This window comes from Teleopsis dalmanni, chromosome 2, assembly GCF_002237135.1.
Source record: "Teleopsis dalmanni isolate 2A chromosome 2, ASM223713v2, whole genome shotgun sequence".
Lineage (NCBI taxonomy): Eukaryota > Metazoa > Arthropoda > Insecta > Diptera > Diopsidae > Teleopsis > Teleopsis dalmanni.
Window position 1 is genome coordinate 160,703,667 of NC_051847.1, and position 27,081 is coordinate 160,730,747.

At 29.6% G+C, this 27,081-nt stretch overlaps 4 protein-coding genes across 6 annotated transcripts; 3 read left to right on the forward strand and 1 right to left on the reverse strand.

Moving 5' to 3' along the window:
* The first annotated feature begins 3,602 nt into the window (after positions 1–3,602).
* LOC119679972 (eukaryotic translation initiation factor 4B) lies at positions 3,603–8,391 on the forward strand. Its single transcript, XM_038092575.1, has 5 exons — positions 3,603–3,690; positions 4,276–5,397; positions 5,450–5,510; positions 6,479–6,599; positions 8,186–8,391. Exons 1-5 carry the CDS (start codon positions 3,678–3,680, stop codon positions 8,240–8,242), a joined length of 1,374 nt encoding a protein of 457 aa, XP_037948503.1. The 5' UTR covers positions 3,603–3,677; the 3' UTR covers positions 8,243–8,391.
* Positions 8,392–11,056: 2,665 nt separating this feature from the next.
* Positions 11,057–13,761, reverse strand: LOC119683871. The gene is made up of 3 exons (XM_038097742.1): positions 13,463–13,761; positions 13,286–13,411; positions 11,057–11,619 (listed from the first exon to the last, which is right to left on the reverse strand). Exons 1-3 carry the CDS (start codon positions 13,604–13,606, stop codon positions 11,434–11,436), a joined length of 456 nt encoding a protein of 151 aa, XP_037953670.1. The 5' UTR covers positions 13,607–13,761; the 3' UTR covers positions 11,057–11,433.
* Positions 13,762–18,633: 4,872 nt separating this feature from the next.
* LOC119681146 (RNA-binding motif protein, X-linked 2) lies at positions 18,634–19,786 on the forward strand. 2 transcript variants are annotated; one of them, XM_038094247.1, is made up of 3 exons: positions 18,634–18,717; positions 18,774–19,056; positions 19,110–19,786. In XM_038094247.1, the coding sequence occupies exons 1-3, from the start codon at positions 18,704–18,706 to the stop codon at positions 19,191–19,193; spliced, it is 381 nt and encodes a 126-aa protein (XP_037950175.1). In that variant the 5' UTR covers positions 18,634–18,703; the 3' UTR covers positions 19,194–19,786. The 2 variants fall into 2 exon arrangements, with proteins under 2 accessions (XP_037950175.1, XP_037950176.1); XM_038094248.1 differs by having other exon boundaries at positions 18,774–19,048; positions 19,110–19,186.
* A 4,616-nt stretch (positions 19,787–24,402) lies between these two features.
* Positions 24,403–26,751, forward strand: LOC119680400 (traB domain-containing protein). 2 transcript variants are annotated; one of them, XM_038093191.1, is made up of 4 exons: positions 24,403–24,844; positions 25,072–25,709; positions 25,776–25,895; positions 25,952–26,751. In XM_038093191.1, the coding sequence occupies exons 1-4, from the start codon at positions 24,697–24,699 to the stop codon at positions 26,618–26,620; spliced, it is 1,575 nt and encodes a 524-aa protein (XP_037949119.1). In that variant the 5' UTR covers positions 24,403–24,696; the 3' UTR covers positions 26,621–26,751. The 2 variants fall into 2 exon arrangements, with proteins under 2 accessions (XP_037949119.1, XP_037949120.1); XM_038093192.1 differs by having other exon boundaries at positions 25,141–25,709.
* The last annotated feature ends 330 nt before the right edge of the window (positions 26,752–27,081 follow it).

Here is a 27,081-nt window from a genome sequence, read left to right on the forward strand (position 1 = left end):
CCAAATTAGACAATTTCAGTTTAAAATTATCTAAAACGTTATTTAATAAGCGTATGGTTAGAAAAAAGAAATTTGCTTAAACGTTTGCATTAGATATATACAATCTCTCCATTTTTTATCGATTTTTTTAAATTGTATTTCTATATTTTTTAAAAATATGTATACATGATGACTTTGTATAGTGACCTGCAGTGCTATTTTGGTGATTTCGTCAATGACTTAAATGTTAACAAAAAGTCTTCAAAGCCCTAAAATTGAGCTATTTTGTTGTAATTGTATATTAAACAATATGTGCTAATATAAAAGTTGTTTTTACTTACCTTACAGTGGTGTGTTTGTTTACCATTTACAATGCGGTTACAGGAATTATAACCAAAAACATATAATCATATTATTTTGAAAAAATTTTATTGCAAAAATAAATTAGTATTACTTTCTATACATTGTACTATTATATATCGTCATTACTTTCTTATCAACCTTTTATAACCTGTTATTTTTTGTTACAATGAACACTGAAATGAATGTTTTAATAATAACTGAGGTGAAGCCATTGATTATTGCCAGGATATCACTGTAAATCATGAAATGTTGGAGGATACTTATTGAGGTTCGAATATTTCATGCTCTTTAAACGATACATCAATAATTTGATACTATTTGAGGACTCAATTTCAAATGATATCCAAACATAAAACCCATAATCAAAAAAAAACTCTGCGTAAAGAAAGTAAATTTTGTTTCTACGTATAAAAAATAAGACGAAGTTACCTAATTCCCTTAATACACGATGTAACGTCTATATTACATGCAAAAACTGTGTTCTTAAAGCTAGATCTGTAGAAGGCGTACCATCAGATTCCAGTGGCGGCCACAGACGTCTCAAATACAGCTATTACAACTCCATTTTGACTATTCGAGCTTCGATTTATGACGTTCGGGTTTCGCCCCCCAGAAAGTGAAGTGCAGGCATCACGTGAATTCCCTCCTACAACTTCCTACCTACAACAACTAAGCAGTTCTGACAATTTCTAGGGGTGATAAACTTCTACCATCCATTCTTGCGAGATATTGTGCATATTCAACGTTTGTTCTCGCTAATGTCTGAGAACCGCAAAAACAATAAAACAGCAATCGCCTGGTCGCCTGATAACGCGATAGTATTCCAATGCTGTAGAGATGAACTGGTACAGGCGACCCTTCTTAATTTTATGGCGCCAAAGGACCAACTTACTCTTATGGCAGATTCCTCAAAAGATGCAGTTGGCGCCGTTCAACTATACAGTACATGGAATGCATCAGCCATTAGCGTTCTATTTGAAAAAGTTGAGTTCAAATAAAATGACTAATGATTGAAAATTGACAGTGACTTATCACGCTGTCAAATATTTCCGGTATAAATATAATACAAATTATCCAACCGTAATAAAATATTATATGTGTGTAATTCATTTCCTAATATTAAATATGCATCAATAAATGTATACACAATATCTTTATTTAAAAACAGAAACAAAAGACATGCAATACAAATGCAAACAAAATTTTTTCTTCTTATGCAAATGAAGCAACAACAATGCACATTAGAAACGTGTCCATATCGTTTTTCCGACGTGTCCGTACCGTCGGAAAAAAATTGTAAGATAATGTAATAATAAATTCACATTTTTTTTTTATTACAGCGTCTATGAGTTTTTTCTTGCTAGTTATTTTTGGTGGCAAATTGAAAGTGAGCATATCTACATCGAGAAAACTTTTGTTTTATTTACTAGTTTCAATTTCAATAAATTTCATTTCTTTCATGCACTTAACCCAAAATAACCCACGATTACCATATGGTAATGCAAATCAAGATATTGCATAAAAATGCGTAACATATATATTATAACACCTACAGACTTGGCTAATACGTTATTTTACGCACGAAAGTTGCATCATTCCAACAAAGTTATTTTATGACAATCTGAATGGTCATGCCGTACTTATCGCAAATCAAAGTGAAGTGCAAAAGAAAAAAATTGAATAAAATTGTATTTTAGATATGACACATCGGTAAGTGTACCTATAAAATATTTGTTTTTCGGCCGGATCCAATAAAATCTATATTAGTTGATACTTATTGAAATAAACTATAGAATTTAAATCAAAATTTTTCGGCAAGAATATTTTTTTTTTCATTTGTTTACGATTTACTTCAGACGTTACCATATGGTAAGCGTGGGTCGCCTAAGGTACGTGTTTTTATGAAAAAAACTACGATTTTATTTCATTGTCTGTGTATTTTTTTCTTTTTTTAAGGCATTTTTTCTATAAATATTACATTATTCATTTAACATTTTATATATTACACCATTTTATAGTGGTCTATCTTTGCAAAAAGTACTTGATTATACTGATCAGATAACAGAAAATAAAGAAAACGAACTTATTAATCGCGCCACTACCATTCACATTAAGTTACCTATAGATGGAAATATTTCTGGTAAAAAGGATGCTAAAGAGGTATCTGTTGGCATCCCAGACAATGTTTGCCCAACTCAACTAAAATCTATATGTGAAATTGTATTGGCTAACGGTCGACAATGCAAAATTTCGATGGAGAAGGAGATGAAGATCCCAAATCAATGGTGCACGGTTATTCGAAACAGCACAGAGGCATAACAAATGTACCGCATCCTTGTGCGATCACAGAATATAACAAATATATGTGTGGTGTGGACAGATTTGACTAAAATTTGGCACAATACCGCGTTGCTTACAGAGGAAAGAAATGGTGGTCCAGCATCTTTACCTGGTTGATAGATGCTTGTATTCAAAATGCATGGCAGCTTCATCGAAAAGTGGGAACGAATATGTCAGAGCTTAAATTTCAACGACATCTGACTACATATTATTACAAACATTATAGTACAAAACCCAAATCACCTATTAACAGATATTCCCACCAAACGGGTCAAGTTCAACACACTCTCCGTTAAGATCATATTGAACACTATGTCGTACCATCCAATCGTAGATATTATGCTGGTGATTATTGCAAAGTTAACGCAGGAACAGCATGTACAAAATGCAACGTTGGACCTTGTGTCAAATGTTTTTCGATCTATCATAAAAAATCATGAAGGATTTTGTCTCATATAACAGTTCATTTTCATTCAATTTCAATAATTTTCTACTTTCCTGCAGATTTTCTTAATAAAAATGTATTACTTCTTCACAAAATAGTCTTTCTTTCTTGTATTTTCAAAGGAAAAAACGAAAAAAAGAACCGCTTCTTTTTATAAAAAAACATGTACCCTAGGCGACCCACGGTTACTATATGATAACGTAGGTTTTCCACATTTTCCGAAAAAATGTCAACACGAATAAAAAAATTGGCCTCATATTCTTGCTCAGGAAGTCAAAATACACTAGCCGCGTTAAGCTAGCATTTAAATAACATTAAACTCTATTTTCACTTTAAATGTTTGCCTACTTCAGACTAAAATATTTGTTCTTAATCCATGTTTGATCAAATTATATATCATGCCTGCTATATTGTGTAATCCAACTAATGCTTGATATGTTTTCGATATACATTTTAAAATGTCAGGAAATAGATTTTATCGTTGTTTTTACATCGATATCATGTCTACAAACGAAATATTAGTACCACATTTTTAGTTTGTTTTTGCAAAATGGCTTCTTCAGGTTAGATATAATTTTCATAATATAGTAAAAAATATATAATAATATGTCTCTATACTTATTATAATCTATTTGAAAAGGTGCTATTAAAAATTTGTTAAAAAAAAGTAGAATCACATGTTAGAGAAATTTATTGTAAAAAATATGCTACGTGTTAAATTGGTTTAGTGAAATATTAAAGTGTTACTTTTAACAATGATTTGTTGCTTATTAATGCTTATACTATTGATCAATGTTTATACTATTGCAATTTTATTATATTATAAACTTGATATAAGACCATTTCAAACTAATAAAAGATTAACGAAATTTTATGGGTTTATCTAAAAATGAGCTGTCTTGATTTTTTTTTTTTTTTAATTTTTTATGTGTATTTTAATTCAATTGTGTATTTAGGACCACGGACTATAATATTTTTTAAAATTTTTAATTAACAAAATTTTTGTAGATATAATTGCTTTTTAGTTAATTCTACTTGATAGATGATGACGCGCCATAATGTTGTAGTAATTTAATGAACTTTAATTTAATAGAAAACTTAAATGTTAAAAGGTTAAAATGTTATATTTTGAAATGTCTTATTTTCAGGAAAAAAGGGAAGAAAAAATAAAGGAACTGTCATATCATTGCAGTCATTTCTATCTAACGGTGAAACGCCAGGCACAACTAAAGTTACAAAGAAAATTAGAAATCCTGACGGTGAAGACAGTGATGAAGGAAACAATTTACCACTTGTTTATCAACTTCCTACAGCACCTAGAGCAAACAGAATATTTGATGACAACAATATTCCTCATAAATCTCCTTTCATTGCTTATATAACTAACCTTCCATTTGATATTAACGATAATGATATATATGATTTCTTTGAAACAGAAAGGGTGGTTTCGTTACGTTTGCCACGTGAAGAAGGAGAAACTGGACGAGTGCGAGGTTTTGGATATGTTGAATTTGAATCTCGCGAAGATTTAATCCATGTACTTAGTTTAACTGATCCAGTAATTAAAGGGCGTAGAATTCGAATTGATGTGTCAAATGAAAATGAACAAAATAGTAAGCTTAGAAGTAATAGACGAAATTACAATGACTTTGGAAATTCTTCTGAATCCCGCGACAGTGGAAACTGGCGAAAGGACAATGGAAATAATAGTGTAAATTCGATGAGAGATAGGAAAGGCACTGACGAAAATAATTTTGCTTCTTGGAGAAATGGTAACCGATCGCAGGACCATAATTTGTCACCCAAATCTAGCAGCCGCAAAATGAAAACTTGGGATCAAAACTATAAAAACAAAATGCCCGATCGATTCCATAATGAAGAACAGGAGTCAAATACTAATTTCGATGTGCAATCAAACGATCGACCTAAATTAAATTTAAAACCTCGTACTTTACCCTTACCAGAAAATTTAAATATATCAGATATAAAGTTAGACGGTGTCGAAAAATCTTTGAAGGTTCAAAAACCAGCAGGAATTGCACCAGAAAAAGTGTTTGGTTCTGCTAAACCTGTTGATACAGCGAAACGGGAACTAGAGATTGAAGAACGTTTAGCTGAAATACGTAGACAAGAAAAGTTAAAGCGGGACTTGGATCATGTTAATGTCGATGAAAAAAATTTAAAACAAACTGGAGAAAAATCTGAAAAAGAAATTCCTAACTCAACTATGAGTTGGCGAAGAAAAGTTGATGAACAAAAGATTCAGCAAGGTGAATCATATACCATCATTAATTACCCTAATAGTAACTAAATTTGTTTTAGGTGACTATGATAAGGAAAGGGAAATGAACCGAAATGTTAAAGTCCGCGACTTTAATGACAGGTAATTTATATGTTTTAACTTAATTGAAAAAAGTAGGAATTACAAATAACAAATTTATCAGGAATTTGCATTTAACATTCCAGAGCTGAAAATTCCACTATGTGAGAATTTTTTTTATCTATATTAACACATACATATATATTAATTTTAAAAATAGCGATTATTGCATCAGATTCTGATAGTATATTTCAAATCTATATTTATTGTATTCTCATAAATTATATTTTGGTTTATACTTTATATAACTCGTCTTCTATTACTTTTTGATTTAATTATAGAAATCCAAATTACACTGGCCTGCCGAATATTTTTAAAATTGAAAATATAAAATGCATTTTTCATATGAGGTAGTTGATTTTGTAATTAAATACAAAATGTATTTAAGGTTTGGTGCGTAAAGTTATTTTTAGTTTTTGTTTTTGTATTAAATTGTATACAAAAACAAAACACTAAACTGAATCTTTGCCTGCACCAACTCACATTTGAATGTTAGTGACATATCTGTTAGTTTCGTCTACTTGATGATGTCATACAAAAAATTCTAAATTTTCCAAGAAATGCTCTGTATTGTAAACTGAGGAGTGAGAAGCCTAACTTTCGAAACAATAAAATTAAAAACCACCTCTCGTTTTTTTTTTCGTTATCGCCTTCTTTTATCCAATCAATGAAAATTTTGCTATTCTAAGTTTTAAATTTGCATAGATAAAAACGAAATAGAATTAAGAGATACTTATAAACAATTAAATTTTAATAAACAATTTTGAACATGTACATGTTGAATATCGTAGATTTTTGTATGAAAGTTATTTTATTAGTTATCCTAATTCAGTAATGTGTAATATGTATAAGTTATTTTTAGTAAAATATGTTTGATTTCGTTTTATTTATTAATTGATACCTTCACCATTTTTGATTTATTATATACATACATATTCTTATCTAACTTTTTTTTTACTCGTCAATTTTAGATTAGAAACTACAAAAATGAAAAACAATCCAAATAAGGATGGAAAACCAAAAGAAAAACCCAAACGGGAATTAAAAGCTGACCGCCAACTGCCTAAACCTCAATCTAGCAAGCCTAACCTAGTAAGTATAAATTTTTTAACAATTTTTAGAGGTAACTAAAATTAACTTAGTCAGGAAGATACAGATGTTAATAGAATTTTCGAAGAAATTTTTTTTTTTTTTTTTTTGATATTACTATCTTGGAATACTAAGTAAAACTACCCTGGGTCAATATGTGTTTCAGTAGTAGCTATGTATAGGAGCTAATTGTCTACCCAGGCAACCAAATGTTGTTTACAATAGAAGTAACTGAAGCTCGCCTGTCCTTTTGCACACACCTAGATCCGAGACAATGTGCAATATAAACCACCCAATTCCTCCACATCCTCTTTCCTCCCCCTTCACCCATTTCCCTACTCATGTAATCGTCTTGTGTATCCTTTCATGTTATCTGCTTACAGGTCCCATACACCAACGTCCATATTTATCAATACATTTACTTAAAATTGAAAGTGATGTGTTTACGTCGATTAAATCGAATACTGGGAATTCATAATAAAAGTTTTAAGAAAAATTTAATAATTTGACATACACTTAGCTGAAAAACTCTGCGTACAGAAAGTAAATTTTGTTTCAACATATAAAAATTTATTAAATAAATAAATTTTATGATTCAATTTTATTTTTTATTAATACTTCTATTCGTTATCTTTATATTAAACTAAAACTTAATTCTAACAGGTTAGTAGAAAAATTATAATAATTAAAAATATAAAAAATCACCGCTATCGATGGCAGAAAAAGTCTGCGTACAAAATGTAAAAAGAATTCTCGAAGTTTTTACAATAAAAATTTGGCGTGGTTTATGTTTTACATAATGGCAAATAAAGGAAAAAAAATTAATACCATATATTAATATCAAATATATCAAGAAAACATCGCGAAATTGGTCAAATCGTTAACCGGTCATATTCTTCTATCCAAAGAGTAATAAACAACTACAACTTAACAGGATTATTGAGCTCGAAGATCTAAGCGTCCATCCAAGAAATCCAAAGAAAAGCTGAAGAACGTGATAATCGCGGAATGGGGTAAAATTAGAAGCGATGAGACCGCGAAGCTGGTCAATTCGATGCCAAAGCAACTGATGGAGGTCATAAAAAAGAAAGGTTATCCAACAAGTCACTAAAACGTAACGTTAAAAAATAACATATTTTGAAGCTTGTTAAACTCTTGTACGCGGACTTTTTCTACTATGGTTAGCGCTAATTTTTTACATTTTTAATTATTATAATTTTTTAACTAATCTGTTAGAAATAAGTTTTAGTTTAATATGAAGATAACGAATAGAAGTACTAATAAAAAATAAAATTGTATTAAAAAATTTATTTATTTAATAATTTTTTATTTGTTGAGACAAAATTTACATTCTGTACGCAGAATTTTTCTAAGTGTATATATGTTTTCAACAAATATTAGGATTAAGAAACTAGTTTTATTAATATTTTTGCATATGCGCAAAGAAAAATTGTTTGTACTATTTTTTCTGTTCTATAATATATTTAGTAATATATATGGAAAATTATGCAATTTTATATTATATATTAAATACGTAAATATAATGTAAACATTTTCTACAATTTTTGTAACATTTATTCTTGTTTTAGGTTTCATCACCATCAACAAATAAATACTCTGGTTTAGAAGATGAAGCCTCAGAATAAGTTCAATACAAGTCAAAAACATAATTACGTATAACCGATGCTTTCCCGTTACTTTTTTTTAGGATTTCACCATTTGGTCAATATTTTTTAATATCTGAAAATTAGTCTTGTATATTTTAAAATTCAAATAAATTATCGCATATAACTAAACATTTTGAAAATAAAATTTTACTCAGCTAGCTATTTAGGTAATGTAAATTATTCTTTACAACATTTAAATATTGCTTAATGCTGCAAGTATAAATATTTTATTATTTTCTTTTTACTACTCCGAACTGTTAAAGCAAATTAACTATTATATTAATAATATATATATAAAATTAAATGTATAAATTAAGAAAATTTAATGAATACGCTAACAGAACATATGTTGTCGATCGTATTCTTATATCGTACATTAATTAAAAGAAGAAAACTTGTAAGCGAAAAAATGTTATTGTGAAAATCAAATCAGTTTTATTCAAATAGTTTAAATATCAATTTCTTCAAATCCTTTTTCCCTTTTTTTTGATATAAACTATTACTTTAAACACAAAGTAATACATATAATAAATCTTAATTTTGATACGAAAAATAATTTTGAATTTTATTTACCGAAACATGTAGGAGTGAATGCTTAAATAAAAATGCATCCTACAGAACTTTATTATGACAGAACTTTATTATTATGAACGTCGTTCATAATAAAAACAATTCTTTTTTCTCTGAAATAAGAAAATTGTTTTATAAATATATATTTTTTAAATAAAAAACTTGTTAGACGGAAAACAGTAAAACGCATATAAACGTTTATATATAGGACCTTCTTATATATAGGATCTTCTTATATATAGGGTCTTCTTATATATAGGATCTTCTTATATATAGGATTTTCTAACTCAAACAATGGATAATAACCTTGTCAACCAACACCATATATTTATTAAGTTATATCTGGTAAAACAATATATAAGCATGTACGTTTATAAACTGTTGATGTACTATTATATATCCAAACTAAACATTCTTTAAAAATTTTTTTGTGTGTTATGTACCATTAAACTATGAGGATTACTTTTGCTGTGTTAATTAAAAAAATTGTTATAATACGAACAAAGAGAGCAATGTATTTACCAACCTTATAACAAACTTATCGTTTGGTTCGGACTGATGGCATGACTCGATAGAACATATACGTAAATAATGAATAAAATTGCACTGTCAATGGACGGAACAGCCATAAACAACGATTCATTTTTTCATTTCTACTTTGGATGATTTTTGGTTTCTGTTATACAAATATCATAGAAATCAATTATATAAGTGTTTGGCGAGAAATTTGTCACCATGCGTGAAGCTATATAACATGTAATTTACCGACGATTATTTAGTTTTTGAGAAAGGATTGACAGATTTATCCGTTTTCAGAAGTGATACCATTGGAAGTCATGACCGCAGACACAGTAATAATTAACTTCTATGGCAAAACCGAAATATACATGGCTCCAATTACTCTTATAAGTTTTTTTAGGGCTACGGGTATCAGTAAAAGAAGGCATAGTAGCATAGGCGGCAGAGATGATTTATAGTATCAACCTTCTTCAGCCTGACGAATTCCTTGAGCCTTCTAACCAATCAAACTTCTTAAACCAATTTCGTGAATATTTGCGGGAGGTATAACCGACGCCAGCAACAGATTATAGCAACAACCCAATTTTCATACACAGACGACATATGATCTGCAGCTCCCACGTTTTCATGCTTTCAGATAATATCAGAAAACCATTAGACCACCATATACAGGACCTTGTATGCAAAAGGAAGTAGGGCTAAAGCACACCACACTAGCAGTGAAAAGAACGTGATTTTAAGAACGGTCAGGCCAACGTCCCGGAGCCACTTGTCGCTAGTGATGAGCAAGTGCCGTTCGACACCTCCCAAAGGGACTTCACTAGCAGGTATGTGTTTGTTAACATAGTTCGGGAGATCTTACTTCTAATGGACGGAATTGAACCCAATACTAGTTCGATCGAAAATCCCACTGGCACTGTTCTGTCTACCACATTTCCAATCCGCAGAACCCAAACATTAGTAAGGTGCAACGGTTGCATAACTAGTGCCACCTTCCTAACTGTTCAGGTCTTAGAGGCGTTGTTCAACATTTCTCCTATACAGGCAATCTCTATCTCTGGCAACCCTTTTTCAATCAATGTCACACGTACCATCCACCACTTGGCCATGCATCTCCAAGGGGCGCTGGAAGTGAAGTTGCTTTCATATTGCGGGATTCAACATCGCATTGTGAGTTTTCTCTGCCCTATCAAATGATGTATACTTGGAGGTAATACGGTTGAAGATTTACATTGGTTGGTTATTGACATTTATCGATTTAGCAAAATCATATTAGTTTTTAAATGCTGACTTATTTGTCACAGAGTTTTTCGTAACAATTAAATATATCCGCAATAAACAAATTTTTCACGAATGTGATGTAATACGCATAAATGATTCATAAATCACTTGCATCATTTTCGTGTGCAATGTCGGTGTTTATCAGTATCATATGAGCAGAGTATAAATCATTATAAGTGCTGTCAGCTATTTGTATAAATTAGATAAAGTCAAATCATCGAAAAACCGTCAATGATTCGAGTTGCAGTTCTCTGATACGTACATATTCATAAAATAAAATTGCATCAATAACATAATTTTTATTTACATTTCAGCTTTATTAAATTTGTATATATAAGTAATGTTATTTATATTAATATACAAAATGAATAGTTCTATTTGAAAAGAAAAACTATATTTATGTATTTACAATGTTCATATATTAGTTTATTGTAAGAATCTTCGTTACTAATCATAACTTACATAGCTTATATAAATATAATGAAACAAAATTATGCTAAACATTAAATCAAACTGCATGAACTGAATTGAATTTTAATGAAATAAATTTTTTTTAATATAAAAATAAATTCTTTTTTTAATTATATAAAACAAATATTTTTTTTCATTATACAAAATAAATAATTTTTTATTATATAAAATACATAGTTTTCAAGGTTTTCAACTAACATTGACTTACTGCTAATATATCCTAGTTTTCAAACTTTTAATAAATAAAAAATATTATGAATTCAGTAACAATAAAACGCATAATTAAGGAAGTCAGGAGATTGATTTTCACAACAATTTAAATGCGTAGTCTAAATAGGAGATTCCTCCTCAGTATTTTGTGGTTGTATTTCAACTGTCGTATCGGGTGAAGAAGCTGCAGATACCGTTGTAGGTAAAATGGAAGATATTGAGTTATATTCATCTGTATTGTTGTAAACTTCCTCCTCAGATATTTCAGGGCTAGAAACATCAATAGTATCCAGAATAGTTCGTCGCTGAAAATTTAGTATACTTATGTATGGTATGTATTTAACACAAATTAAAATATTGAAAATCAACATGTCTTTTGAATTATTTGCTGGTGTATGTCTAATTTCAAGATATCATACCCAAAAATTTTTAATTAAATTATTAGTTATAATATATATAGAATATTTGTAATTTAAATGCTTTAACTTCGACAAATAACTCCAATGTCTAAAAAATAAAGTTCTTTAACAAAAAGTTGTATGAGATAATAAGTTATTAATATACTTAAAACGATCCAAAAACCGTATTACTGACTAATTAGTAGCAATATGTCACTAAATTCAATTGCAACGTAAAGATTCTCACTACATGCTCAAGCTAGTTTAAATATATTATATATAGTATATGCATATGTACATAATAAAATAGGCAAAAATCAAATGCCAGTTAAAAGCGCTAAAAATCGACAAAACAAGTAGTGATAAAGATTTCTATAAAGACAATAAAAAAAGGTAAGTCCCATATTATGTAGAGCGTCACAGTCATTTCAAAATCAGCTCTTTCGGGCTATATCGAAAATGCATGCAGAGTGTCATGGGCACGTCAAAATCAAAATTGTTGCTTTCCATACAAATTAAAAAACTGAGAGTGAAAGAAAAAAAGTAAATGCCGGTTTAAAATTGGTCATGAGAGTCGAGGCTATCTGAACCTCGTCACTCAGTTAAAATCGTGATGTATGTATGTATGTGTATATTTTTTTTAAAATTTAGGAAAAACTAAAAATTACAAAAATAATAGTAAAAATATGAAATTGAAAAACCGATGTGCCACTATGCATAACATTGTCTAACAGTACCGAATATGAATAAAAAGAGCAAATGTTTGGTTATGTTAAAAATTATCTAAAAAAAAATCTATAATCATATTTAATGTTCAAATCTTAAACTGTCACTACATATACACTGCTTTATTTAAATGAATTTATAATCCATTTCACTTTACCTTTGTAGATAGTCAGTGCTCAATTTATATATTATCTGAGATATAAAGACATTATTAACCAAGAACGCTTTATTGTGATTATGAGTTCAATGTTATGCTGCAGAATTTAATTATAATATGGCTCAGGATAAGTGGAGTATTAATTCTGTAAACAAAATACAAAAATCAGGAGTTCAGGAAATTTAAATATCCTAAGTTATATGAACGATGCGTGCCCTTATTTTAATTCAACAACTAATATTAAAATATAAATGTTACACAAACATATAGGAACGTTAATCAAGAAAATGGTATTACAATTGCAATTACAAGTACTTGGTAACAAAAGTTGACTTAGTTGAGCCGTAACTACTTACTGAACTAAATAAATGTGAAATTATTCATCTAATTATAAAAAAAAAAAATTTTCATTCCATTTAACATTTAATTCGCTCAAATTTAGATTACATATTTAACAGAGTATTTTGCACAGTTTTCACTATATGAATATCCACTCAAATTTGCAAATAATACAAATAACAGCGACAAACAGTTCAAGCTTTTGTATAATGTAACATATATTAAGGAACTATCAGAATTCTTACAATCAGTTTATTAATGATGTATTGTTAACTATCTATAATATATTTGCCAATTGAATTTTTTCAAAACATTTTAAAAAGTCCTAAATCTTATAAGCAATACAGTTACCTTATTTACTCTTAGAAAACGTTCTTCTCTTATTCTTGACAACCTCATTAATAAATCGTAGTGTTGCTCCACTCGTCGAAGGCATGATTCACAAATAGTTTTTGGAAGAGGGTCCGTTGGTGAAATCTATACATAGAACCATAAAAATTAGTAATAAATTATCAATAACTAATATACCGTAATTGGTAAGTAGCCATTAATCTTTTCAACAAGCCCCAACTTTTTTCCTTGGTCGCCGTATATGTGTATAACTATCCGATGCATTTCAGAACACAGACGACATAAAAATCCGGATATGCAAGCTCTGTCTATACTGCCCATCGCTATATATTATTCCAGTTGAATAAAATATATTTATCTACATATTTAAAGAAAACCCAACAAGCAATAACAAATTACAGTGCTATCAACCTCTATTGAAAAATGTCTGCAAGTTCGTCAGTTGAGAGTTGTGAACAAGTTGCTTTATTGTTGCAAAAATTATGTGTAACATCAAACATAATGTCAAAATTATTCCTCCATCACATTTGAATTGACATGGAATATTGTTAAAAGAGGTGAGAATCTGTAACTATATGGTTTAGCTGATGGTTTTATCCTAATATATGGTATATATTGTATTAAGCAATTTCGATGGCTTACAAGTGAGGCAAAAAACAGCACTTTGCTGGCCTATACTGGCTAAATTATACGCAAAACATTAACACTTTTTTCTCTATCTCGGCCAGTAGTGGTATACTTCGGCCAGTAAAGAAAAAAGTGTTACCAACGTAATAATCGAACTATTGTGAATGATCATTGGGAACTTCAACGAATATTCCAATAATATGTTCAAAGTTTGTAAACAAAAATGCAGAAATATAAAAAATTTCACATATTTGATATAGAATAACTGTAAATATAAAATATTTAAAAATTTGCAGACTTATGAAAAATAATTTTATAAATATGTACATAATATAGGTATATACAAAAATTTATGTACTCCTAACATAAAGAAGAATAATTAAAAATTAATTAAATTTTTTAACTTATTAAGTGTGTTTTCTAAACTATTATTAATTTTTTTGTTAGATAAAATTTCAATAGGCCTTTTCTTTTGTAAGCATGTCGCAAAAGAACAAATAAAATAAGCACCACTTTCGATGGCAACTCTGGACAAAACGGAAAATTTGTTAGGCTTACATATGCAAAATCCGTAGTAAAATTTAAAGGTAAAATTTCAAAAATGAATAAAAATTCTTTCCAATTATTGGTAAGAACATTTTTCTTTCTACATAATGATTAAAATTTGAATTTTCATGCCTTTTAACTGTAAAATAATAAATAAAAGAAATTATGTATTTCTTACAAACAATGATAACACGAAATACGAAAAATTAACGAAATCATTCGATGACAGTGAACTGGAAATTTCATATGTACTTCGAAAAATCGTTCACAATAGACGAGTTTTTAGTCTTGGCAACCATGTAAAAAGGGTTGGACTAAATAAGCGAGCAGTGTTGTTTCATATGTTATTTTTAAAATAAGCGGTTGTTCCTTTGTAATTTGCTTACAAAACAAAACGCCTAATATTTCCTGTATTCTTAACATTGCTTTAAATTCATTATTCATTTTAATTTTCAATTTTATATTAATTATTTATGTTTATCCGAAATGTAATTTGCTTGCATTAAGAGCGTATTACACATCAAATTTGCAGCTGTTAAGCAAATAGGCGTAAATTTTTATGCGGTTTTGAAATTAGTAAGAGATTCTCGTATCGTTCAAAAGTGCTGGTCCCGATGGGGTCTTACCAATTATATTACAATCTCTGAGAGATGCATCTGTAAATTGGCTGTCCACGATTATCTACAGCTGCCTTTCACTAAATCATGTTCCCAGCGCTTGGAGACAAGTTAGAGTTGTATTTGCTTCGAAGGAAGGTAGAACAGGTTACGGTATGGTAAAGGATTATAGATTCATCAGCCTTACTTCATTTGTACTTAAGACTATGGAAAGACTGTTCGATGCTTAGATTAGATCAGTACCTAGTTTCGGTAACCTATCGAGTGCTCAGCATGCATACCTCAGAGGGAAGTCCACGGAAATGGCACTACATGAAGTAGTTAGCGTAGTGGAAAAATGTCTTGGATGTAAACAATTTACATTAGCCGCCTTCTTAGATACAGAAGGGGCCTTTATTAACTTCAGTGTGGAAGCCATTCAGAAGGCTCTCAGCGAAATGAGCATCCCGGTCTCCATCTCTCGATGAATCGCATCAACGCTTGGGTTCAGAATTATCAATGCAAATATGGGTAATCTAAACATTAAGAAATGCGTCAAGAGAGGTACTCTGCAAGGAGAAGTGTTATCTCCCTTGTTATGGATTTTGACAATGAATTCACTGCTTCTAAGGCTTAACCAGGGTGGAGTCAAAGCAGTAGCGTATGCAGATGATGTTGTCCTTTTAATAACAGATATGTTCTCTTCGGTTCTAAGTAACATCATGGAGGGCACTTTTAAGAATGTCAGTAGATGGGCCTCAAAGTATGACGTAGGCGTAAACCCTTTTAAGACAGAACTGTTACTATTTACCAATAAATATAAAGTTCCAAACTTTCCATTACCAAGATTGAATGGGCAAAAATTAACTCTTTCGCACAAAGTTAAGTATCTGGGAGTAATTCCTGACACAAAGCTTAACTGGAAAGCCAATATCGACGAAAGAATTCGCAAGGCATTTGTGGCTTTCTACGCGTGCAAAGGGATGTATGGTAAGAGCTGGGGATTGCAACCCAAAGTGATTCTCTGGCTGTACAAAGCTGTCGTTTGGCCAATTTTAACATACAGATGTCTAGTGTGGTGGCTGTCGCTGAACAAACAGTACATTGTTCAAAGGCTAACCAGACTGCATAGATCTGCTTGTATAGGCAGAACTGCGGCTCTGAGATCATGCCCCTAAATGCGCTCAATGTCATACTTAACTTGTTACTCATTGTTATTTATATCAAACAAATTTGTTACTCTAACCGCACAGAGGTTTAAAGAATAAACTGTTGGCACTAGATTGCGTTCGGACATGAAAACATTTCGTCAATCTATCCTATAGATAAGATCAGAGATTCGGACTACCTATGTCCTCGATTACACTTCGAAAATAACTTTGCCACCAGAACTCCTTCAAGAGGAGTGTTGGAGCAAAACAGAACATCACACCTAACTGCTCCACCCTGTATATCTATTTTATACATTTCTTAAATTCGCTGCACTTGCAGAGAGCAAAACGACCGTTTTGAGCTTTGATGTTATACAGTTGTTTGTTTTTGATAAGTGGTACTTGGTTCCTATTGAAGCAGTCACATTTTGCATAGCGTGAGATTCACTGTTTTGAAGTAAATTATACAATTTTCGTACATAAACTTTATTACCTTCGTTATACTGAAACATTGTGAATTTAAATTACAATTAATTACAATTAATATAATATATATAAAATTTCTTTTTTATATTTCTTAAATAACTTTCGTACATAAACTTTATTAACTTCGTTATACTTAAATATTGTGAATTTAAATTACAATTAATTACAATTAATATAATATATATAAAATTCATTTTTATATTTCTTAAATAACTTTCGTACATAAATTTTAATAACTTCTTTACATTTAAATAATGTGAATTTAAATTACAATTATTTACAATTAACATAATAAATATAAGTGCATTTTGGAAATAAACTGTGAATTTGGTTTTCGTTTTGTTTTATTATTTTCATCGTAAACAAGGAGATTGGTAGGCAGGATTTCTCACAACGGTAGGAAATATAGCAATCTAAAGCAACGGGTCTAAGATGGATTAAAACATTGGAGCCGAAATCTTTTCTACGGACCTAAGAATTTATAAATCATACCATCTTTCATATTCCAACTCAATATTTCTGCAGAAATGTTCGCCATCATTAGGGCTTTGAACATGGACTTTCGCGGAAAGGAAGTTTATATTCTAACTGACAGCCAGACAGCTATTAAAACCTTATCAGCGGTCTGTATGTCGTCCAAATTAGTACAAGAATGTAAGAAATTTATCAACGCACTATTTGTTTATTTACATATGTTATATTAAGCTATAGATTTAAAAATAATTAATTGCCACTCCTATATTAATACAGCAATAGCTGTTACCATTTCTCTCATGACATGATATTCTGAAAATAATTATTAATGATATATAATAGGGGTACTCATCTCAATTAATAAATGCCTTATAAACCTCATAAACGTAAAAATTTATCTACTTTATAAGTTAAGTGTTAAATCTTGTATGATGATTTGTTTACACAAACCTGATAAATTTACATGAAAATTTTACGGAATTAATTAATCGCATAAATTTATTTATTGCATTCCACACAAGTAAAACCACAGAGTTGCATTCGAACACAAGCAAATCGGTTATAAAAATATCTTTGTGAACACTTTTTAGTTGTGACTTTTCAATCAATTTAATAAAGTTTAAACAAATATTTAATATTCCAACGATATTGGTTAAACATTTGTTGGAAAAATTGGCGCTGCTGAGTATTGTATTTTGTGCTATTATAATTATTGCGAACTTAAATAGTGCTATCATACAGCAGATTGATAAATTTACACAAATTTCACTAAGTCAGTTCATATAACAATTTATGTAAATGCTTAAAATTATACATTTATTAAATTTATGTGCTTAGTAAGTAACCTTAATAATAATGGCACATATATCTTGGGGCTTTCCATCACATTTGTATTAAAATTCAATTGTATACTTGCATGCGGTGAAGATTAACAACTGTTTTCGTTTTAAGTACGAAAGACAGAAAACAAAATAGCTTTCTATCACGTATTACAAATGATTAAACTTTTGTGTCAGAATAGCAAAAATCTTTCAAACAGTCTTCCGGTTGATTTTTTAAAAATCTTACAAAATATTTTTTATGATCTTTGCCAGAATTCCCTTGTAAATATATAATTTAAATAATAATGATAATTACTAAATAAATTTTTTTTAACACGCACTAATTGACTGTTCTTAGAACTTAATTTAATTTTACTGATTTGTTTTAAATTTGGCATACTTCACTCGTCAAAAAATCGAAACATATATTATGCTCTTCGTTATCCTTTTCCATATAAAATAAATTAACGTCCATTTGTGGTGGGATAACTTGAATCAACAAAACAGCATTCTTGGTTCTGTAACGTGGTGTATTAGTAGTGTGTGGATTATTTGCTTAATTACATATAAGTTTCCATTCTGTGCAGCTGTTATTTGGCATTTATATAAATTATTTATTTCCCAAATTGTTCCTTCAGCAACCACAGCATTTGGATATATTGTTTACAATTTAATCTGACATAATTGTTCAATAAACTGCATTTAAAATAAATAAAAATGAATCCCTTAACGTATGTATAAATAATTTGTAGATAAACTACATTGTACTTATAGATTTTCTTTACAGAAACATGAAAAATGTGCTAAAATTGAGCGAAAATGAACTTAAACATAATCTCAAAAGCTCTTGGCATGACTTATATGCGGATTCGGCTTGGATATTCGTTGGTGGGTTTTCTTATTCATTGTCTGAAGGTGATCTCATATGTGTGTTTTCTCAGTACGGGGAAATTGTAAACATAAAGCTCATTCGTGATAAAGTGACTGGAAAACATAAAGGTTTTTGTTTTTTATGTTATGAGGACCAACGTTCTACTGTGCTAGCTGTGGATAATTTAAATGGTATAAAGGTAAGTTATTTTAATATGTGGGCACAAATAATAAACTTATGTTTTATGTAAAGATTTTGGGGCGTACAATCAGAGTTGACCATGCATCATCTAACGGTGAATATTCAAATGGACATGCATTAATTTCGGATGACTAATATTTATGTATAAAATAATGTACATAGAACAAATGATTTTAAATATTTAAAAAGAGAATATACACATCTATTGTTAAATTTTTTTGTATATATAACTGAAGTTATGAGTATCTTAATTTAGTAAACACTAATAGATTTTTAAATATTTAAGGGTTTATATTCTTTTACTCTATGAATTAATTTAGTTGTACATATAAAAAGGGAAACTTTTTTACTTTTATTACGTTTAATTATTTTCATTGTAATTCTTTAATTATTTTTTCTAAATCCCCACGAGAAATGGTTGACGCTCTATAATATGTAAAATAAATAGTATATAATTTAAATATTTAAATAAATTATTTATAAATAGTATCTAAAATAAAGATTCACCTAAAAAATGTTGCTTCAAGTCTGATACTATCTTAAAAAAATTTACAAGGCTGAAGCGAATAACGACACTATATTACTATTTTAATAATGAAATTCTAATTTTAAAAAAAGAGTACTATATTAAAAATATATTTATGTATATATATTATTTTTAAATAATTCTGATTGCAACATTTTTTAAAACAATTTTTAAAATGTTACATTATAGTAACATTTATAGTTTGACAGAATATAAAATAAATTAAAAATAAAAATAATAAGTAATTTTAAGTTTATTGTAAGATATAAATTTTAAGTCTATTACAAATAATTTAAGTTCTATCGATATGTGCAGAATAGTAGCACAGAAAAGCAAATATCAATTGCATACTTGCTATGAACAAACATTATACTTGCATCATGGTGGTTCTTCCTTGTGCGATCCCATTAGATATTTAAAGTAGGTTACTATAAATTAATCATTGTATAAGCACTTTTTAAAAATAGAATAAAATAATTAATTGTTTACATTTGAATGTTGCGTTATACACAATAGTGTAGTTTCATACTAAACAACTTTAATTAATTTAAGAATAAATAAATCATAAGTTACTGCTGTAACAAAAATACAAAGCTAATGATTGTATCATGTTTTCAGTATTTTTTTGCTGTTGTGTTAAATGGAAATGAATCCGTTTGTTTTCGAAAATAGTTTTTAATTATTTCCTTTTTTTATTCAATTCCCGAAGTCAATAAGTTAAATTTTTTTTTTTAATTTCTACAATTATTGGTAAAACTGATTAAAAGAACTAGTGCTTACATGGATATTTTTCTTATATATCAAATTAATTTTAATGAAGTAGGTACTTTTTGGACTTTCACACTATCTTAATGTGTCTTTGGAGGGAAAACTTCTATTAACTGGCATTCTCCTGCTGTAATATAGCCTTGTCCGAGTATAGCGAATCAACTATTAAATCTTCGCAACCCGTTTGTTTAAACACGAGTTGAAAAGCTTGATAAACATGACTATCAATGATGACACCGATTCTGGCGGCACTATTGAAAAGCTTCCATGCCTGAAAAATGAAAGCTGATAGACCGTAAACGGATGTCTTTCTTGAAATTCTTAAGAATCTTACAGGTTTAAGTCCCTAATGTAACTATAGTGGATGATGGAAAGATAACGCCATGTGAAGGTTATCACTTGCGCGGATCAACGTTTTGGTCTTTATCGCATTTCTAACTTCAGAGTAGATGAGGTCTGGTTAGGCGCAAGACTCATGATTGTTGTTAAGGAGCAGATTCTTTGCCGACCAAAAGTGCATCTGTGAGATCTGGTAGTGTCCTAAATGGTTTCAAATCAATCAATATGAGCCGCACAAAAAATATAAGGACCAAATCACACCTAAAGTAATCCAGTTTTAGTGTAGTGGGAACATTACAATATATTTCCTCAAATGGATATGAGCGAAAATATGCTTGGAAGCATCACAAGATGATTTCAGTTTTCATATAAGCAGGAACGAAATCATCCGCGAATGATGCAGAAGGATAAAAGAAACTTGATATCACAGTAGAGGAGATGACTCATTTCATAAACAACGGTGATATTCATCCGGGTCGACCAAATTAATCTGCACCACAGCAAAGCTACATCAGTTAGTCTGATGCAATACCTTAACAAGGAGAGTCTGTACTCTATCTATAAATACGTCAAATGTCTTTAATTTAAAAACTTTCAAAATTATTATTAATATTACAATATTTACAATATTTACAATATTATTTATTACAATATTATTATTTTTATTACATAAAAACAGGTTTGACTGTACTAGAGAAAATAAACTAGTAGGAGGATAGTGGTGAAAAGTTCCAAACTTTTTTATGTAACAGCAAAATTTCCAGAAACTTTTCCGTAAAAGAAAATAACATTTCGCTGAAGATACGGTGAAGATACTGAAAAAATCAGACACTTAAAGAGTGAAAGTGCACATGCGAAAAATATACCGCTAAAGTGATTAAATAAAATAATTAATAGATTAGCTTGAACACGTAAAGTTGTATCTAGAGAAAATTAAAGTGAAAGAAAAAAGGATGTTTCACCAATCAAAAAAGGTTGTTTCGATTATTAAATTTGAAACACGTACGATAATTTTAATGTACAATAGAACTGTTCTATCATCCTGTTGCTTTGAAAATGGTTAATCGTAGTTCGTAAGTATATGCAACATTTTCAGATAGTTGACTAAACAAGGAAGATTGAAATTGTCGGTCTTAATCTGATCCGTAACGGTACGTCAAAAGGAGCCATCCACTAAATAGTCAGTGCGTTTACGGTGGTCGGAAATAGGAAACGCTTCTATCCATCGGATAGTAATTGTTTGATGGCGGTAGTGTAGAATGTTTATATTTATATGTTTGACACTACGTAAAGGATCATGACATTTCACACCAGAGCGTTGACATGAATGCATTCTCAAGTCCATTTCCTAATATTAGTTTATATAGAAGATCAGAAAAGATTTTCCAGATATCATTTTTGTTGTGACCGAAATACTGGGATAAGACGACTTATGAAATGCAAACTGAACCTTGCGTTCAGTTAAATTTACATCTAGGATAGTTTTCGACTACTACGCATCTATTTATGAGATGGGTAAAATTTCTCTATTCTGGATTTTCGACATAAGCGTGTAAGATATCTTAAATCAGCTGATACTTGAGCAAGTGCATTGCTTTTGCAAATTTTCGAAATGTTTGGTAATCGGTTTAAACTACGTATGTTTATATGTTGTTCGGAATGTGGTAGACAAAGTTTCTTACTGTACTGTGCAAATGGATTTAATTTTTTAAATATGGACACGTACACACATTTTAGGTGCTGCTGTAACTTTCACACTGCACCACGCGATGATTGTGCACACAGCTTCGTGCACACACATTTATGTTGTGCGATTGACTTATAAAAATATGCACAATCACATGAGGATGAAAATTTTATACTTTTGTTTATAATTAATAAACCTTAAAATAATAAGTAATATAAGCAATAAATACTTCTTCAATAAAATATTTCGCTTCAAAACAAACATAATGCAAATCAGTTTTCCGTACAATTTTGTTGCGATATGCAATGCATATGCATATTATGCATTATAATATTGAGCGCTTTTAAATCATCATATCCCACAAAGTAGACATTTCGTCTCTGCACATTTCCGTGCATTTATATTTTCGAGTATGCACACAAAATGTGCTCCTAGTATTGTTCTAAGCATACGTTGTGTGCGAGTGCAAACTGTCTGCCTCACACACAATGTGGTGTGCGAAATAACTTTGGCACAAACCCCGAATGAGTGTGCGAGTTCCACCACATCGTGTGAAATGTGTATTTTGTCTGTGCACACAAAGGGTGCATTTTTCTTTGTAAATAACATTTTCGCACACCACATTTGTGGTGTAAAATTTTATTTAGATGCACACAACATTTGTGCGTGGTGCTTTGCATTTTTGTTCACAGCACAATGTTTTTCTGATTCCCGGTCATAACTAATGAATTTTTCTGCGTTCTGCCATTTACGTTTTCTTCGTTAGGTACTTCTACGAGATTTAATTCAGCCTTAACGCATCCGAATATTCGTGCCGAAGTAAAAATAGGCAGCACTATTCTGGGAATGGGAGTTTGTTCCCTATTCCCAATTTTGCTATTCTGCATAATTTTTTTTGTGGAATGGAAGCTTTTTTTCCCAATTTTGCACAAATTCTTTTCCAAGCTAATTGTTTGAGAGACAAGTTAAAAAAGTACTAAAAGTAGTTGAATTTAATATGAAAATAACTTATAATGATCAGATTTTTGAATATATTTTAATAAAATTATTATTATAATAAAATTATCATAATAAATTTAATATTTTCTAAGTTTTATTTTTTATTTTATGCACAATCGTTGATTAGTCTTTCGAATTTCTTTTAAAAAAATTATTATAATAAATTTAATATAACTAAATTTTTATTTAATGTATTTTATTAAAATTATTATTTTGATAAAATTATTATAACCAATTTCATATATTTAAATTTTTATTTATTTATTTTATCCACTAGGGTTTTTTCCACAATTTAAAGCGTTAACTATTGTTTTTTAAAACAATAGATAGTGAAAGAAACCCAAATTCTGAAATGAATGGGATTCCTAAAAAAAATTAAAATAAGCTTTTGCAATTATGAGCAGATAAAACATTGCTTCTTTTAACTCAAATTTTAGTTAAAACATTAATAATTTCAATTAATAAATAAGATATTTTACTTTGTTTTATTGCATATAAGAAAATAATAAATTATATACATATTTAAATAACAAAATAAATAAATAAAATAAAAATTTTATATTATTTACTTATAAAATATTCATTATATTTATTTCTGATAATTTGTGCAGCAAAGTTTCAAATAACAAAACAAATTTGAAACTTTTGTTGTTCCCAAAACTACTATCTCCCAAACAATTCAGAAGAAGGGAGTTGTGTTCTTGGGAATAGCGTGGGAATAGGGAGATTTGTTCCCTGGAGTATTCAGAATTGCTATGAATGAGAAATATACAAACCAATTTAATTTTGACTCTTTCATGTAAACATAGGATATCAATTGATGTAAATATGAGAATTACTATTTGGTGATGTTAATTAATCATTCATTTTACGTTCTGCTATTTTCATTTTTTACGATAACTAAATCAACCGTTAGGTGTAATGGTTGGATCTTACAGCATAACGATAGAGCGTTTACACGATTCGCTTAACTGTCTATGAAATTGCTTGAAAGTGTAGACGATGTGATTATATTAAGACATGATTACAAGCAACTCATTTCAGTGTTTAAATACCAGTTTCATTCCGCTGCAACCATCATAATTCGTTTTACTTATTTGGTTGAATTTACCACTTTATTCACATAGAAACATTTGCATTGATAAGGAGTATATTCTAATTTTGACCTTTGTTTTAAAATATACCTTGTTTTATTTTGAGTCAAATATATTAAACTGTGTTTTGCAATATTATTAACAGTGATTGATGTGCTTTTTTGTTAGAATTTTAAGTTACATTGAATATATGTCGTTTTTGAACTAACTTAATATACGTCAAATATGAACGAGTCTAATACATCCACTCTTGAGACGTCATCTGTTTTTGGAAATCCACGTCTACAAACTGATGAAAAACAATGCAGACGTAATGATAGTACTCTATATGATAGTGCGTTAGAAAATATAACTACTTTCGCATCGTTTGATGGTGAGAAATTTACATACAATCTAAAGTTAATTATTTGAAAAGTTTGTTTTTTGACATATCATTTTATATTATCAAGGAATAAATTTTTTTTACATCAAACTAATTGTTAAATTTTTATTTTGTACATAACAATTTTGCTAGCATGACAAAAGTAGGCTATATAGTACTCATATTTGGTTTAGTTGAGCACACAAAATGCATATACGTGTATAAATAATTTTTTACAGATAGTTCTAATAGCTTTGAGTCGACGTCACCAAAAACCAGTAATGATTTATTTCTAAATTCATCTATAGAAATGGATTTACGCCAAAATAATGAAATTCCTAAATACATGACTTCAAATGAGCTATTAAGTGAATCCGGAAGGCATGATGGAAATGCAATCCAAGAGGAAGTCAATCCTAAATCACAACTAGCAAACAAAACAGTATTTAAAAATGATAATCCAAATTTGTCAATTATCGAAATAAATCAAAATTCAAGCAGGGAACAAGAACTAAAAAATTCAATTATATTAATTGAACCATATGATGACGAAAATGCACACGCTCTAAATAGCATATATCCTCAAAATTATATTAATGTTAATGGAAAAAGTAGAAAAAAACCAACACTCCTAAAAAATGCTAAACAAAACATGGATGCCGTCACTTTGGAAGAGCAAAAATTAATTGATGAAAATATTTGTGCCGAAAATTTGTCAAGAGATACTAGAAAAGAAATAAAACTATATGAGTCACTGGATGAATTTGAAAACAATTTACCATCGACAGTGACGATACTAAATACTCCTTTTGGTAGCAAGGTTTATTTGGTTGGAACAGCACATTTTAGCGAAGACTCTCAAGACGATGTTTCATATGTACGTACCAACAATATTTGTATATGTATTTATAACATATTTAATAACTAAACAATGTAATTATAGGTTATTCGTAATGTCCGTCCAGACGTTGTTATGGTTGAGTTATGCCCTTCTCGTATTCATATTTTAAAGTTGGATGAAAAAAGTTTACTCGAAGAAGCTAAAAGTTTCAACTTAACCAAAGTAAATCCCTTTTTATGTCGATATATAATATTCTATATTTTAGATATATATTATAGATTCGTAGCATTATTCAAACTCACGGATATATAAATGGAATATTCTTTATACTTCTGTTGCAAATGAGTGCACAAATCGCAAAGGACCTTGGAATGGCTCCAGGAGGCGAATTTCGTCGCGCATTTGAAGAAATTCATAAAATACCTGGTTGTATGCTTCATCTTGGTGATAGACCTATACGTATAACATTACATAGAGCGCTACGGGCGCTTTCTTTATGGCAAACTATAAAATTAGTTTGGCGCCTCACATCTTCGGATACAATTAGTATTGAAGAAGTTGAAGAATGTAAACAACGTGATTTACTCGAGAAATTAATGCAAGAAATGGCGGGGGAATTTCCTGCTTTTTCTGATGTTTTCGTAAGAGAGCGTGATATTTTTCTTTGTCATTCCCTGCAATTAGCAGCCTTGCCTCAACCTGCGATTAATGGTTCTGGAATTCCACGACCTGTTCGTGTAGTTGGTGTTGTTGGTATTGGTCATGCAAATGGAATTGCTCAAATGTGGGGAAAAGTCGATCCGCAAAAGATTCCAGAAATATTAGAAATCCCACCTGCTAGTTCGAGCACGCGGATGTGCAAATATATCATTAAGTATGGTTTAATTGGTCTTACATTATTTGGAGTCGTGAGAGTTTTAAAACCAAGACTTATTCGTCTTTTTTGATATATTTTCCTGTATATTAATATTTTACGGCTATCTGAAATATTTCGATAATAAAAATGTATATCAATTAATAATTGTAATCAAATTTAGTATACTGATGTAAATATAAACTTAAAATATACAAAAGTATTACGTTTAATTTTTGTTTGATTGCAATCATGGTATATTATATTGACGTTAAGTTAAGATAAACAATAATAGAGACCATTTCATAGGTTACAAACGACAACACTATAAAATTAAAATTACAACTATCTAATTTTATAGTGAGTGCATTATGTTTCCTTTTATTATTATAAAAATTAAAACATTTTCAGTTAAAAGCATTATTTCATAAGGAAAGCAAATCCGAATAACTATAATCACCAAATTAGTTATCAAAAACAGTATTTTGGCGTGCCTTCCTCTGATGTAGTTAGAATTTTTTTTTTTTGTGAAATGTTTTCTAACAACTGATACTT

What these genes read in the sequence shown, in the direction of transcription:
- LOC119681146 (XM_038094247.1), top strand. An exon ending in ATAATTTAAATGGTATAAAG is followed by an intron (nt 19,057 to 19,109) that starts GTAAGTTATTTT and finishes TTTTATGTAAAG; the next exon opens with ATTTTGGGGCGTACAATCAG.
- LOC119680400 (XM_038093191.1), top strand. Translation starts at nt 24,697, where the DNA reads ATGAACGAGTCTAATACATCCACTCTTGAGACGTCATCTGTTTTTGGA. An exon ending in TACTTTCGCATCGTTTGATG is followed by an intron (nt 24,845 to 25,071) that starts GTGAGAAATTTA and finishes AATTTTTTACAG; the next exon opens with ATAGTTCTAATAGCTTTGAG. An exon ending in CTCAAGACGATGTTTCATAT is followed by an intron (nt 25,710 to 25,775) that starts GTACGTACCAAC and finishes ATGTAATTATAG; the next exon opens with GTTATTCGTAATGTCCGTCC.
- LOC119683871 (XM_038097742.1), bottom strand. Translation starts at nt 13,606, where the DNA reads ATGGGCAGTATAGACAGAGCTTGCATATCCGGATTTTTATGTCGTCTG. An exon ending in ATGGCTACTTACCAATTACG is followed by an intron (nt 13,412 to 13,462) that starts GTATATTAGTTA and finishes TTCTATGTATAG; the next exon opens with ATTTCACCAACGGACCCTCT. An exon ending in GTTTTCTAAGAGTAAATAAG is followed by an intron (nt 11,620 to 13,285) that starts GTAACTGTATTG and finishes CTAAATTTTCAG; the next exon opens with CGACGAACTATTCTGGATAC.
- LOC119679972 (XM_038092575.1), top strand. An exon ending in TGAACAAAAGATTCAGCAAG is followed by an intron (nt 5,398 to 5,449) that starts GTGAATCATATA and finishes AATTTGTTTTAG; the next exon opens with GTGACTATGATAAGGAAAGG. An exon ending in GTCCGCGACTTTAATGACAG is followed by an intron (nt 5,511 to 6,478) that starts GTAATTTATATG and finishes CGTCAATTTTAG; the next exon opens with ATTAGAAACTACAAAAATGA.